This window comes from Tubulanus polymorphus, chromosome 8, assembly GCF_964204645.1.
Source record: "Tubulanus polymorphus chromosome 8, tnTubPoly1.2, whole genome shotgun sequence".
NCBI classification, from domain to species: domain Eukaryota; kingdom Metazoa; phylum Nemertea; class Palaeonemertea; order Tubulaniformes; family Tubulanidae; genus Tubulanus; species Tubulanus polymorphus.
The window spans coordinates 15,905,402-15,918,303 of NC_134032.1; the positions used below are offsets into that span (position 1 = coordinate 15,905,402).

Sequence of the window (12,902 nt, forward strand, 5' to 3'; positions counted from 1 at the left end):
TTGATGGTACTGCGATCCACTGGTACTGGGTGGTTGTTGGTGGATGGTACTGTGATTACCTGGTACTGGGTTGATGTAGGTGGATGGTACTGCGATCCACTGGTATTGGGTGGATGTGGGTTGAAGGTACTGCGATCCACTGGTACTGGGTTGTTGTGGGTGGATGGTACTGCGATTACCTGGTACTGGGTTGATGTAGGTGGATGGTACTGTGATCCACTGGTACTGGGTGGATGTTGGTGGATGGTACTGTGATTACCTGGTACTGGGTTGATGTAGGTGGATGGTACTGCGATCCACTGGTACTGGGTTGATGTGGGTTGATGGTACTGCGATCCACTGGTACTGGGTGGATGTGAGTTGATGGTACTGCGATCCACTGGTACTGGGTGGATGTGAGTTGATGGTACTGCGATCCACTGGTACTGGGTTGATGTGGGTTGATGGTACTGCGATCCACTGGTACTGGGTGGATGTGAGTTGATGGTACTGCCATTACCTGGTCCTGGTTGATGCAGGTTGAAGGTGCTGCAATTCACTGGTACTGGGTGGTTGTGGGTGGATGGAACTGCGATCCACTGGTACTGGGTGGATGTTGGTGGATGGTACTGTGATTACCTGGTACTGGGTTGATGTAGGTGGATGGTACTGTGATCCACTGGTACTGGGTGGATGTTGGTGGATGGTACTGTGATTACCTGGTACTGGGTTGATGTGGGTTGATGGTACTGCGATCCACTGGTACTGGGTTGATGTAGGTGGATGGTACTGTGATTACCTGGTACTGGGTTGATGTGGGTTGATGGTACTGCGATCCACTGGTACTGGGTTGATGTGGGTGGATGGTACTGCGATCCACTGGTACTGGGTTGATGTGGGTTGATGGTACTGCGATCCACTGGTACTGGGTGGATGTGAGTTGATGGTACTGCGATCCAGTGGTACTGGGTTGATGTGGGTTGATGGTACTGCGATCCACTGGTACTGGGTGGATGTGGGTTGATGGTACTGCGATCCACTGGTACTGGGTTGATGTGGGTTGATGGTACTGCGATCCACTGGTACTGGGTGAATGTAGGTTGATGGTACTGTGATCCACTGGTACTGGGTGGATGCGGTTGATGGTACTGCGATCCTGGTACAATTCTCATCACTCTACTGGGTATCAGCCTCTAGTATCTGAACTGAGAAGTGAAGCTGTCACACATTGTTAAACCAATTCAAGTCTGGCTTCAATCAAATTCATTCTAAAATATAATTAACACATATTCAAAAATCATCATCAGTAAAAAGTTAACAATATTTAGAATCTAAGCCTAAAAGTACGTCACTTACCCCTTGCATCCTGTTGGATATTTCACACTGCAGCCACTGCTCCAGAATAACTCTACAATCACATTGTTTCTATAGAAACTAGCCTTGGAGCTGGATAAACGCCAGTCCTGGAGCTGGATAAACGCCAGTCCTGGAGTTGGATAAATGCTAGCCCTGGAGTTGGATAAACGCTAGTCCTGGAGCTGGATAAACGCTAGTCCTGGAGTTGGATAATTGCTAGGCCTGGGGTAAAATCTATGCTAGGCCTTTAATGGATAAACGGTTATGCATACCATGACTTAATTATTACGATAGGCCTAGGCCTATCTCTGACTATCTATTGCGATTAACTCTGGGTCTATATACAGGGTGTCTCAGAAAATTTGTTACCCAAGCTTTAACGATCGAGTGTAGCCTATTAATCAAAATTCTCATTACGGTCTCATTCAATAGTTAACTAACTCATAAAACCAGAACGAAATGTTATTTTCTCGATAAACGCTGAACTTGAGTAAGTATATCGGTTTGGAAATGAATTTTCTGAATTCGCTCCGACTACTTGCTATCTGCTATATGTGTGACGTCACAAGGGCTACAGTGTGTGCTGTACCTACTCAATACCAACTGCAGATTTCATGATTAAACTTATTTATTAAATGTATTATCATTATTTTCATCATGTAATCATTTAAATATATTCGAGATATGACACCGTGTTTTACCTTTATTCGGTGCAGTAGTGCAGACGTAACCGGCGAGGTAAACACGACTACTAAGACTAGATTTTAACCTTATTGAAAGATGGCAGCACTTGTCAAACATAGTGAAATATTAGTAACTAACGATACACGGCGCCGCGGTGTAGACGCACTATAGTGGTATTCCCGTTATTCAACACACTACGGTGGAAATTTTCAAAATGTTCAAATTATCTCCAGCACTATCGAGGGTATTAATTAGTCAGCACTGAAAGGGTTAACAGTTATCAGTAGAGTTTCTCTAAGAGACATATACCTAATACTAATGTACGCGTACAATGTATAAAAAGCACGTCTTATAAGATAAACTAATTTGAATACCACGAATATCAACATAAAACTAGAGGTTCGCGTCTGCTTCAATAATTCTAGCACGTAGCCCCTATTATGTCATCATTAGCGCCATCTACACAGGTATCAGATGAACTACGCAAGGTGAAAATTGCTTCAAATTTACACTTTTCAATCATTTATATTTCAGTAATCCATCACTCATTACAGCTGAAATCTCTCAAGAATGATTATTATGTATTAATGTAACACATTATTATCTATTGAAAACAAAAGCTATTTTAGGCTACACTCGATCTTTAAAATTGAGTCAAACCTAAAACTACAGATTGTTCCATTGTGTACGTTTATTGTTAAATGACCAGCTGCTGCCTGTTGAGATATTGATCACTAAATCACTGGATTTCACTTCTTTTGTATTTACCTGTGTCAAAACCGAGGTATTCAAAACATATCTAGCAGGAATCGAAAACTTTAGTCTTCGGAAAGTAACAGATTTTGAGAAATACTGAATCTGATGAGTCAAAATTCTACGATAAAACGTCGATCTCAAGTGTGAAAACAGTTACCATATTAAACAATTCTGGAGCAGCTTAATTTGTAAAGAGGACCAACAATTTTATTCAGGAGAAATTTGTCTTTGTTAATTTATGTCATGTCTCAAATCATCATGTCATATGACAACAGATCATTTAACAATACACGCACACAATGCATGCATTAATCCTTATTTCTTATATTGGTTCAACTCCAACCATTTTAATGATCATTCATAAACACATTTAGTGTTCGGCCATGCATGGCGGCTTTTCAACAAATTGAGACACGCTCCCTAACCCTGTACTTCCTAACTGGACGGTGAATCAACAATTCAAATTTGTATTTGCAAACACGTGAAAATCAAATCAAATTCATCAAAAGATGTTTTAGGAGTGTTTAAAATGTAGGCCTATATCAATCTACCAAACAGCTGTGGGCTACCTTATAAAAATACGGCAGCAATGATGAATCGATTATTCAATCGAAACTTCCACATGTTTAAGGTTTCGTTTTGAAAGTAACCCTCGTCTAAATCCTATCCGTCACAGCCACATTCAATTCAATTCAATTCAATTTTTATTCCGTAAAATTTGGTGTTCGAATCTTTGTTCGATCGACACTTATAAATACGAATAAAACCCAAATCTGTATCATTAACGTAGGTCTTAGTCATTACTGCAACAAAATTCTAGTTCAAAATGATATCCGAATATTTCAGTAGTACATGGTGACCTTGTTGATATAAATTAGATAAAACAAAAACGCCCCCAAGAGACCAAGAAACCAATTGATATAACTTCAGCTGACGTCTCTATTGGATCTGGTTTAATCATATGAAATCTATTGTTTTCAAATCTCAAAGAGTTAATTTTCAGAATTAAACGAAATTTTTACATTTCAATTAAGAATAATCGAGTAATTGATATATTAATTGATTCTAAATAGTTAATACGATGAATGAGGAGTAATCAAACAGACATACGACCGAGAATAATCGAATATTGATATATATATATATATATATATATATATATATATATATATATATATATATATATATATATATATATATATATATATATATATCCATATATATATATATATATATATATATATATCCATATATATATAAGATTTGAAATATCAGTTATTGAGATCAGTTGAAATATAGTTAGACCCGGATTCAGTTTCACAAAAAAAGGTTAAACTTAATCACTTAAGATTAACATAGCTCGAAAAATTTGAAATATTCAAACTTAAGATATTTAATGAATAAAAAGATTATGATTTTGTAAGATTTATGATTCAATGTGGTGATATTTTGATATGGAATTTCAGCGAGATTTGCTAGATGTACTGACTGTTTGAAATGAATTGAATCGATATATTTCAAGGTTTATTAATTGAGATAAAAACTAGTGTAAAAACTTACTTAATTTACAGAAAAGGTCGAGGGAGCGGCCCTTGTTCGTCACTACCTCGACCTTTACCGCCTTCAATGTAGCATAAAAAAAGTCCATGTTGATTGCTGATGTTTTGGCTGCTGGTTACTGCTACAATATAAAAGAAAAAATGATAAAAATAAGATTAAAATCAATCAAGAAATCACTTCTTCGAGCGAATGTTCTAGAAAAATAATCAGCAAGTTTGAAGACCATTCGTGATAATCAAAATGATTTCAATCGAAATTTATCATCAGATCTTCTACTGTCTACTTCTTACATATGCAAAGTAGCTACGTTGACCTGGATATAAAATCAGTTCACTGCGATTCGAATGAAAAGGTTTCAATGGTTATTCAAGTCATGGTTGAATAGACAACTGAGCTGTGAACGTATTATATGTTACATACACTTAGATATATCTCTGCACAGTTGCTTTTAGTACGAACATTCTCAAATCAGAAACGTTATTAACTTCAATAATTCAAAACATGAAAATTGCACGCGCGTTCTTAAAAAGACCTAGAATATTCAAAATCGACATACTTCTAGTTATGAGAAACACGGACAAAATTTTTACAATATCAACTGTTAGCTTACCTGTTTAACGGCCGTCTGGGAAGAGGATCAGGTGACCTGGGCTTATATACTGACCGTGTGACGTCATCGCGCTGACCAATGAACAGTCCCGCCAAGATTTTCAAAAATGAGATTCGGCCTACTGCCATGAAATGCCACTGGGCTCGGATCCTACACGTGAATGTGTTAGATAGTGGTCGGTTGCATAAAATCGAGTGGATTTTTTGATAAACTGATTTTGCTAATTCTTTTCTCTGCCTTTTGGGAAATGATTAGAAAGTTGTCCTTAAAAGTCCATTCATTATAATGCAAGACAAAGAGGGACTAGTTTTATTCTGGATACATGATAAATGTAATACTGGCATATCATCATCACAGACTACAAACTGTGAAATAGTCCTGTCCGGGTCAGACTCCCTCGGCATATCTATATGAAATAGCGGCCCCTGTCCCGGGTCAGACTCCCTCGGTATATCTATATGAAATAGCAGCCCCTGTCCCGGGTCAGACTCCCTCGGCATATCTATACTGAAATAGTGGCCCCTGTCCCGGGTCAGACTCCCTCGGCATATCTATACTGAAATAGCAGCCCCTGTCCCGGGTCAGACTCCCTCGGCATATCTATACTGAAATAGTGGCCCCTGTCCCGGGTCAGACTCCCCTCGGCATATCTATACTGAAATAGCAGCCCCTGTCCCGGGTCAGAATCCCTCGGCATATGTATATGAAATAGCAGCCCCTGTCCCGGGTCAGAATCCCTCGGTATATCTATACTGAAATAGCAGCCCCTGTCCCGGGTCAGACTCCCTCGGCATATCTATACTGAAATAGCAGCCCCTGTCCCGGGTCAGACTCCCTCGGCATATCTATATGAAATAGCAGCCCCTGTCCCGGGTCAGAATCCCTCGGTATATCTATACTGAAATAGCAGCCCCTGTCCCGGGTCAGACTCCCTCGGCATATCTATATGAAATAGCAGCCCCTGTCCCGGGTCAGAATCCCTCGGTATATCTATACTGAAATAGCAGCCCCTGTCCCGGGTCAGACTCCCTCGGCATATCTATATGAAATAGCAGCCCCTGTCCCGGGTCAGAATCCCTCGGTATATCTATACTGAAATAGCAGCCCCTGTCCCGGGTCAGACTCCCTCGGCATATCTATATGAAATAGCAGCCCCTGTCCCGGGTCAGAATCCCTCGGTATATCTATATGAAATAGCAGCCCCTGTCCCGGGTCAGAATCCCTCGGCATATGTATATGAAATAGCAGCCCCTGTCTCGGGTCAGACTCCATCGGTATATCTATATGAAATAGCGGCCCTGTCCCGGGTCAGACTCCCTCGGCATATCTATACTGAAATAGCAGCCCCTGTCCCGGGTCAGACTCCCTCGGCATATCTATATGAAATAGCGGCCCCTGTCCCGGGTCAGACTCCCCTCGGCATATCTATATGAAATAGCGGCCCCTGTCCCGGGTCAGAATCCCTCGGCATATGTATATGAAATAGCAGCCCCTGTCTCGGGTCAGACTCCATCGGTATATCTATATGAAATAGCGGCCCTGTCCCGGGTCAGACTCCCTCGGCATATCTATACTGAAATAGCGGCCCCTGTCCCGGGTCAGACTCCCTCGGCATATCTATATGAAATAGCGGCCCCTGTCCCGGGTCAGACTCCCCTCGGCATATCTATATGAAATAGCGGCCCCTGTCCCGGGTCAGACACCCTCGGCATATCTATATGAAATAGCTGTCCCTGTCCCGGGTCAGACTCCCCTCGGCATATCTATATGAAATAGCGGCCCCTGTCCCGGGTCAGACACCCTCGGCATATCTATATGAAATAGCGGCCCCTGTCCCGGGTCAGACTCCCTCGGCATATCTATATGAAATAGCGGCCCCTGTCCCGGGTCAGACACCCTCGGCATATCTATATGAAATAGCGGCCCCTGTCCCGGGTCAGACTCCCCTCGGCATATCTATACTGAAATAGCGGCCCCTGTCCCGGGTCAGACTCCCTCGGCATATCTATACTGAAATAGCAGCCCCTGTCCCGGGTCAGAATCCCTCGGCATATCTATACTGAAATAGCAGCCCCTGTCCCGGGTCAGACTCCCTCGGCATATCTATACTGAAATAGCAGCCCCTGTCCCGGGTCAGAATCCCTCGGCATATCTATACTGAAATAGCAGCCCCTGTCCCGGGTCAGACTCCCTCGGCATATCTATACTGAAATAGTGGCCCCTGTCCCGGGTCAGACTCCCTCGGCATATCTATATAAAATAGCAGCCCCTGTCCGGGTCAGAATCCCTCGGCATATCTATATGAAATAGCGGCCCCTGTCCCGGGTCAGACTCCCTCGGCATATCTATACTGAAATAGCGGCCCCGGCCTGTCCCGGGTCAGAATCCCTCGGCATATCTATACTGAAATAGCAGCCCCTGTCCCGGGTCAGACTCCCTCGGCATATCTATACTGAAATAGTGGCCCCTGTCCCGGGTCAGACTCCCTCGGCATATCTATACTGAAATAGCAGCCCCTGTCCCGGGTCAGACTCCCTCGGCATATCTATATGAAATAGCGGCCCCTGTCCCGGGTCAGACTCCCTCGGCATATCTATACTGAAATAGCGGCCCCTGTCCCGGGTCAGAATCCCTCGGCATATCTATATAAAATAGCGGCCCTGTCCCGGGTCAGACTCCCTCCTGAAATAGCGGCCCCTGTCCCGGGTCACTTCCTCAACGTGCCATTAACATGTGTTTTTTGCTAGATGAGCTGATCCGTATAAAATAGATAAATAGATAAATAAATGGATTGACAGCAGTGGACAGGCAGAGTGACAGACACCACCAGTACGATCCGAGTGCCGCGAGTCCGTGCCGCGGTTCATACATTCATTCACTCATTCATATTCGCCCGCGAATCGCTAATAACCGGCACCGGACAATAGTCCGGTCCAGGTGTCCATAATGACGTCAGAGCTGTCAAAATAGAAATGTGGTGGTTTCCCAAGAAAATCACGTATAAATAAATAAATGAATGAATGGATTGACAGCATTTGGACAGACAGACAGAAAACATACACACAACCTTAATAGTGGTGAGTATCATCAGTCCTACCTAATCATCTACTCCTTATATATTTTATTTAATTAAAAATTAAAATTATAGTTGATTGATTGGAATGTGAGTGATGATGGTAGGTAGCTGGTGTCGGTAATGATAGATCGAATTGATTCCTCAATCCAATGATTATATGATTATTCAGTCTGTTGAAATAGGATTCAACTCTGCTGGGCCCAGATCTGTTTTAGGTCCAACAGGGCGGGCAGGGGGAGCCGCGGGGATAGCACTCAGAATTCTACAGATTTTGTGACCAGAATAAAACTGATCTTTAAATCTTTAAGAGTTATTGCACAATCACTGATTCACCGGTACTGATATTAATTCAGTTGAATTCCGTTTAGTGGAGGGAGAGGGTTCTACTCCTACTAGAGATGTACAGCTGACCTCAAAATAAAACTGATCTAATGTTTAAAAAAGGGTTATTGCATGATTCTGTTATCTGTAAGGAGTTGAATAAGTGAGGAGTATGACTCATTCCTAGTTAGTCACCTAATCGTTGGTGGTGTAAGCTTTTACAAACTGATCGGCTTGAAACATATCTGATCGTGAAACCACCTTGTGACCGATACTGAGACTAGACTCCATCAGTCACAGGGAATTCTGGGCCCGGTTGCGTAGTAGGCCGTGTATCAAAGATATCTCTAGGGATTAATCCTCAACCAGGACCCAGTTCCAGTTCCGAGTTAATATTAAACTCTGATTTAACTCACTCTAACTCACAACTGTGGAACTGGATCCTGAGTTCAGAGTTAACTCAAACTCACAACTGTGGAACTGGATCCAGTTCCACAGTTCTGTGTTAAGATTTGACTCCGAGTTAACTCATTGAAAATGAACTAACTTTAACTCAGAGTTAACTCTAACTCACAACTGTGGATCTGGATCCTGGGAAACAACCACCATAGTAACAATGAGGAACCAGTGATTATTTTTCTTCCACATCTATGAAAACCGTCTTTAAATTTTCTCTTGTAAACAGGAAGTGGTAGGGAGTAACAGGAAACGGTACGGAGTAACAGGAAGTGGTATGGAGTAACAGGAAGCGGTACGGAGTAACAGGAAGTGGTATGGAGTAATGGCTGTCTCTGATTGGTCGTTCACATTAGATGAATTGCGTAATACTCGAATGAATGATAATGAATTCAATAAAGAAACAGACGTGATCTCAAATCTGGAGACAACAATGTCTTCGTCGTCGCGGCAACTCGTACAGATACTCAACGAACACGTCATGTGGTTAATTAACGATAATGGTAACGACCACGAGAGGGCGCCACCGGTAACCGACGACGACGACGAGTCATCGGTCTCTAGCGGAGGAATCAGTTTCGATCACGAAATCGGTTTAGTTTACGCCGAGGAACGTCCCCCGGAGCTGTCCTCGTCGGAGCCATCCTCGTCGGCGTCGAGCGTCGTGTGTAAAATCTGTTTCGACGTGCAACAATGCGTGTATCGATCGTGTTGCCTAGCGCCGTATTGCGAGGATTGTTTAATGAGATACGTTAACGGACAGGTGGATGATAAACTCGTACCGGTCGTCTGCCCTTCGACTCACTGTCAGTCGATAATCTCAGATAAATACGTTTATCGATATCTCAAATCTCCCGCTACGCGAGATAAATACAAACGATTTATCATCGATTTGAATCGAGATCCGAATAAGAAAACGTGTCCTCATTGTAATCACATCACCGAGGTGGATATAGATACAGTGCGTAAAAAGGTTCCGGGGACTCGACGGACTGGATTTGTAGTGGAATGTACGGCTTGTCAGTTGAGATGGTGTTTTCAGTGTCAGTCGCCGAGTCACGCCGGTTTATCGTGTCGTCAATATCAACGCGGAGATCGTCTGCTGAAATCATGGGCTAAACATCGCCGTGGTTACGATCAGGCCCCTAACGCCCAAAAATGTCCGAAATGTAAGGTACGTAATTTGAGTTATACAGTAGTTAATTTGATGATGTCATAGGGGGATTTATGGAGGCAGACATCTTTTCTAGAAGGGGTTTACACATTAAATCACTAGACAATTTGATGATGTCATAGGGGGATTTATGGAGGCATACATCTTTTCTAGAAGGGGTTTACACATTAAATCACTAGACAATTTGATGATGTCATAGGGGGATTTATGGAGGCAGACATCTTTTCTAGAAGGGGTTTACACATTAAATCACTAGACAATTTGATGATGTCATAGGGGGATTTATGGAGGCAGACATAGTTGAAATAGACATAGTAGACAACTGTGATGTCATAGGGTGAATAAAAGAGGCGGCCATCTTAAATTCCTGATTTCTATTGACAGTTTTACATCGAGAGATCCGAAGGATGTGATCACATGACCTGCTCGAAGTGCCACACCGATTTCTGTTACCGTTGCGGCGAGCGTTACCGTTCAGTTCAGTTGCTAGGCAACCATCACAGTCGATGGAGTATCCTCGGCTGTAAGTACGTACATCGACCGAATCAACCAATCAGACGCAAGCTAGAAAGAGGTTCCATATTTGGTAAGTTATTTATAGTTCGTTCAGAGAAAGCCGACGAATTTAAAATTCAAAAATGTATTTACATATTTTTCAGTAAGCGCACTGTTCGCAGCGCCCCCTGCGATCGTATTCGGGGCAGCAGCTGCCACCGTGTTACTCGGAACGGGAGTTCTACTCGGACCCGCGTACGGTTTCTATCGGTTACATAAATACCGTAAGAAGAAACGTCGGGAGCGTGAACTGGCCGAGTGGGATCGACAATGTCGCCAGGAACTCGTGAGATATCGCTGGCTCGAGGAATCTATCATCAGACGTCGATACCTAGAACAGATCGCTGCTGCTTCTACTGACCATCACCAGGTGGCAGCAACGACAGCTTCTACTGATCACCACCAGGTGGCTGCAACAGCTACTACTGATCACCATCAGGTGGCAGCAGCGGCAGCATCAGATCACCATCAGGTGGCAGCAGCAGCTTCTAATCATTACCAGGTGGCAGCAGCAGCAGCTTCAGATCACTACCAGGTGGCAGCAGCAGCTTCTACTGATCATCACCAGGTGGCAGCAGGGTCAGTGGTGTATGATAATGATGATGATGATGATGAGTTTATCTCTGATGAAGATGATGTCTGCTACGATATTCTTCCTTTCGATGATGATGATGATGAAAATGATTTAGCGTCGCGTACCGCTGATCACAGTTGCCATGGTGACGATGTAGTTTGTAATTGTAGTGATGATTTAGTCGGAGACAGTTTAGATTTTCTGAGAGAGTTTTACGAAGGTCTCTCAGACGCCCCCTGGTGTCAGGATTGTGATACTAATTGTAATTATAACAATGACGATGATGGACCCTGTTGCCATGGTAATAATGAACTGGTTTCCGATGGTGATTACGATACATATTTATAACACACCCAGTGTTTGACAGACAGACAGACAGACGTTACAGTGTTTGACAGACGGACAGAGACACTGTGCAGTGTGTCTGTCAGTTATCTAGAGTTTGTGATGATTCAGTTTATTGTGAAATAATTGTTGTTGTTTGAATAATGAACAAACTTGTAAATCCTTGTAAAAAAACTCAGGCGCCTGGCGGGCAGGGAGCAGTTTGTAACTGCCAGTCAGGTGGTCAGTCAGGGAGCAGTTTGTAACTGCCAGCCAGTCAGTCAGGCGGTGAGTGGGGGTGGTAGTCTGTCTGTCAGTGATGTTTTGGCACTGAATGAGTTAATTGTTTATAGACACTCAAATGTGGCTTCATGTGCAATACATTTATACACGTACCGGGTGGTACACCCTGTACCCAGTGGTATACCCTGTACCCAGTGGTATACCCAGTACCCAGTGGTATACCCTGTACCCAGTGGTATACCCTGTACCCAGTGGTATACCCAGTACCCAGTGGTATACCCAGTACCCAGTGGTACACCCTGTACCCAGTGGTATACCACTGGGTACTGGGGGTATACCCAGTACCCAGTGGTATACCCTGTACCCAGTGGTATACCCAGTACCCAGTGGTATACCCAGTACTGGGGATATCCCCGGTATTGGGTTAACCCCCGGGTACTGGGGGTTAGGTATTGGGTATTCTCTTGGTACCAAATATACCCGGAATCGGTATACTCTTAGTACCAAATTTACCCACTAGGTTTTATCTCACTTTGCTGCTGCGTAGATGTGATGATCGTGTAACTATTATTCAGCAACTCCTCGGATTATTACCTGACAAGGTAACGACCTCTATTGTTAAATATCGGAATTAAATCAAAGTGAAAATATATATATACAACGTTATTGATTAAATAAAGGTTGAGTTAAAACTTATTTGGGATAAATTTGCCACAAGTTGAGGAGATAAAAACTGAACATCTGTCTCTAATCTACAGTAGACTCTCCACTCTTGTCTCTGATCTACAGTAGGCTGTCCACTCTTGTCTCTGATCTACAGTAGGCTGTCCACTCTTGTCTCTGATCTACAGTAGGCTGTCCACTCTTGTCTCTGATCTACAGTAGGCTGTCCACTCTTGTCTCTGATCTACAGTAGGCTCTCCACTCTTGTCTCTGATCTACAGTAGGCTGTCCACTCTTGTCTCTAATCTACAGTAGGCTCTCCACTCTTGTCTCTGATCTACAGTAGACTGTCCACTCTTGTCTCTAATCTACAGTAGACTGTCCACTCTTGTCTCTGATCTACAGTAGGCTGTCCACTCTTGTCTCTGATCTACAGTAGACTGTCCACTCTCGTCTCTAATCTACAGGTAGACTGTCCACTCTTGTCTCTGATCTACAGTAGGCTGTCCACTCTTGTCTCTAATCTACAGTAGACTGTCCACTCTTGTCTCTGATCTACAGTAGGCTGTCC

General features: G+C 43.3%; 1 protein-coding gene across 2 annotated transcripts; it reads left to right on the top strand.

The window, feature by feature from the left end:
• The first annotated feature begins 7,912 nt into the window (after positions 1-7,912).
• Positions 7,913-12,324, top strand: LOC141909647 (uncharacterized). 2 transcript variants are annotated; one of them, XR_012619765.1, is made up of 5 exons: positions 7,913-8,022; positions 9,028-9,972; positions 10,357-10,558; positions 10,632-11,665; positions 11,703-12,324. XR_012619765.1 is itself a non-coding variant. In XM_074800194.1 (4 exons), the coding sequence occupies exons 2-4, from the start codon at positions 9,124-9,126 to the stop codon at positions 11,447-11,449; spliced, it is 1,869 nt and encodes a 622-aa protein (XP_074656295.1). In that variant the 5' UTR covers positions 7,913-8,022; positions 9,028-9,123; the 3' UTR covers positions 11,450-12,324. The 2 variants fall into 2 exon arrangements, 1 of the variants encoding a protein (XP_074656295.1); XM_074800194.1 differs by having other exon boundaries at positions 10,632-12,324.
• The last annotated feature ends 578 nt before the right edge of the window (positions 12,325-12,902 follow it).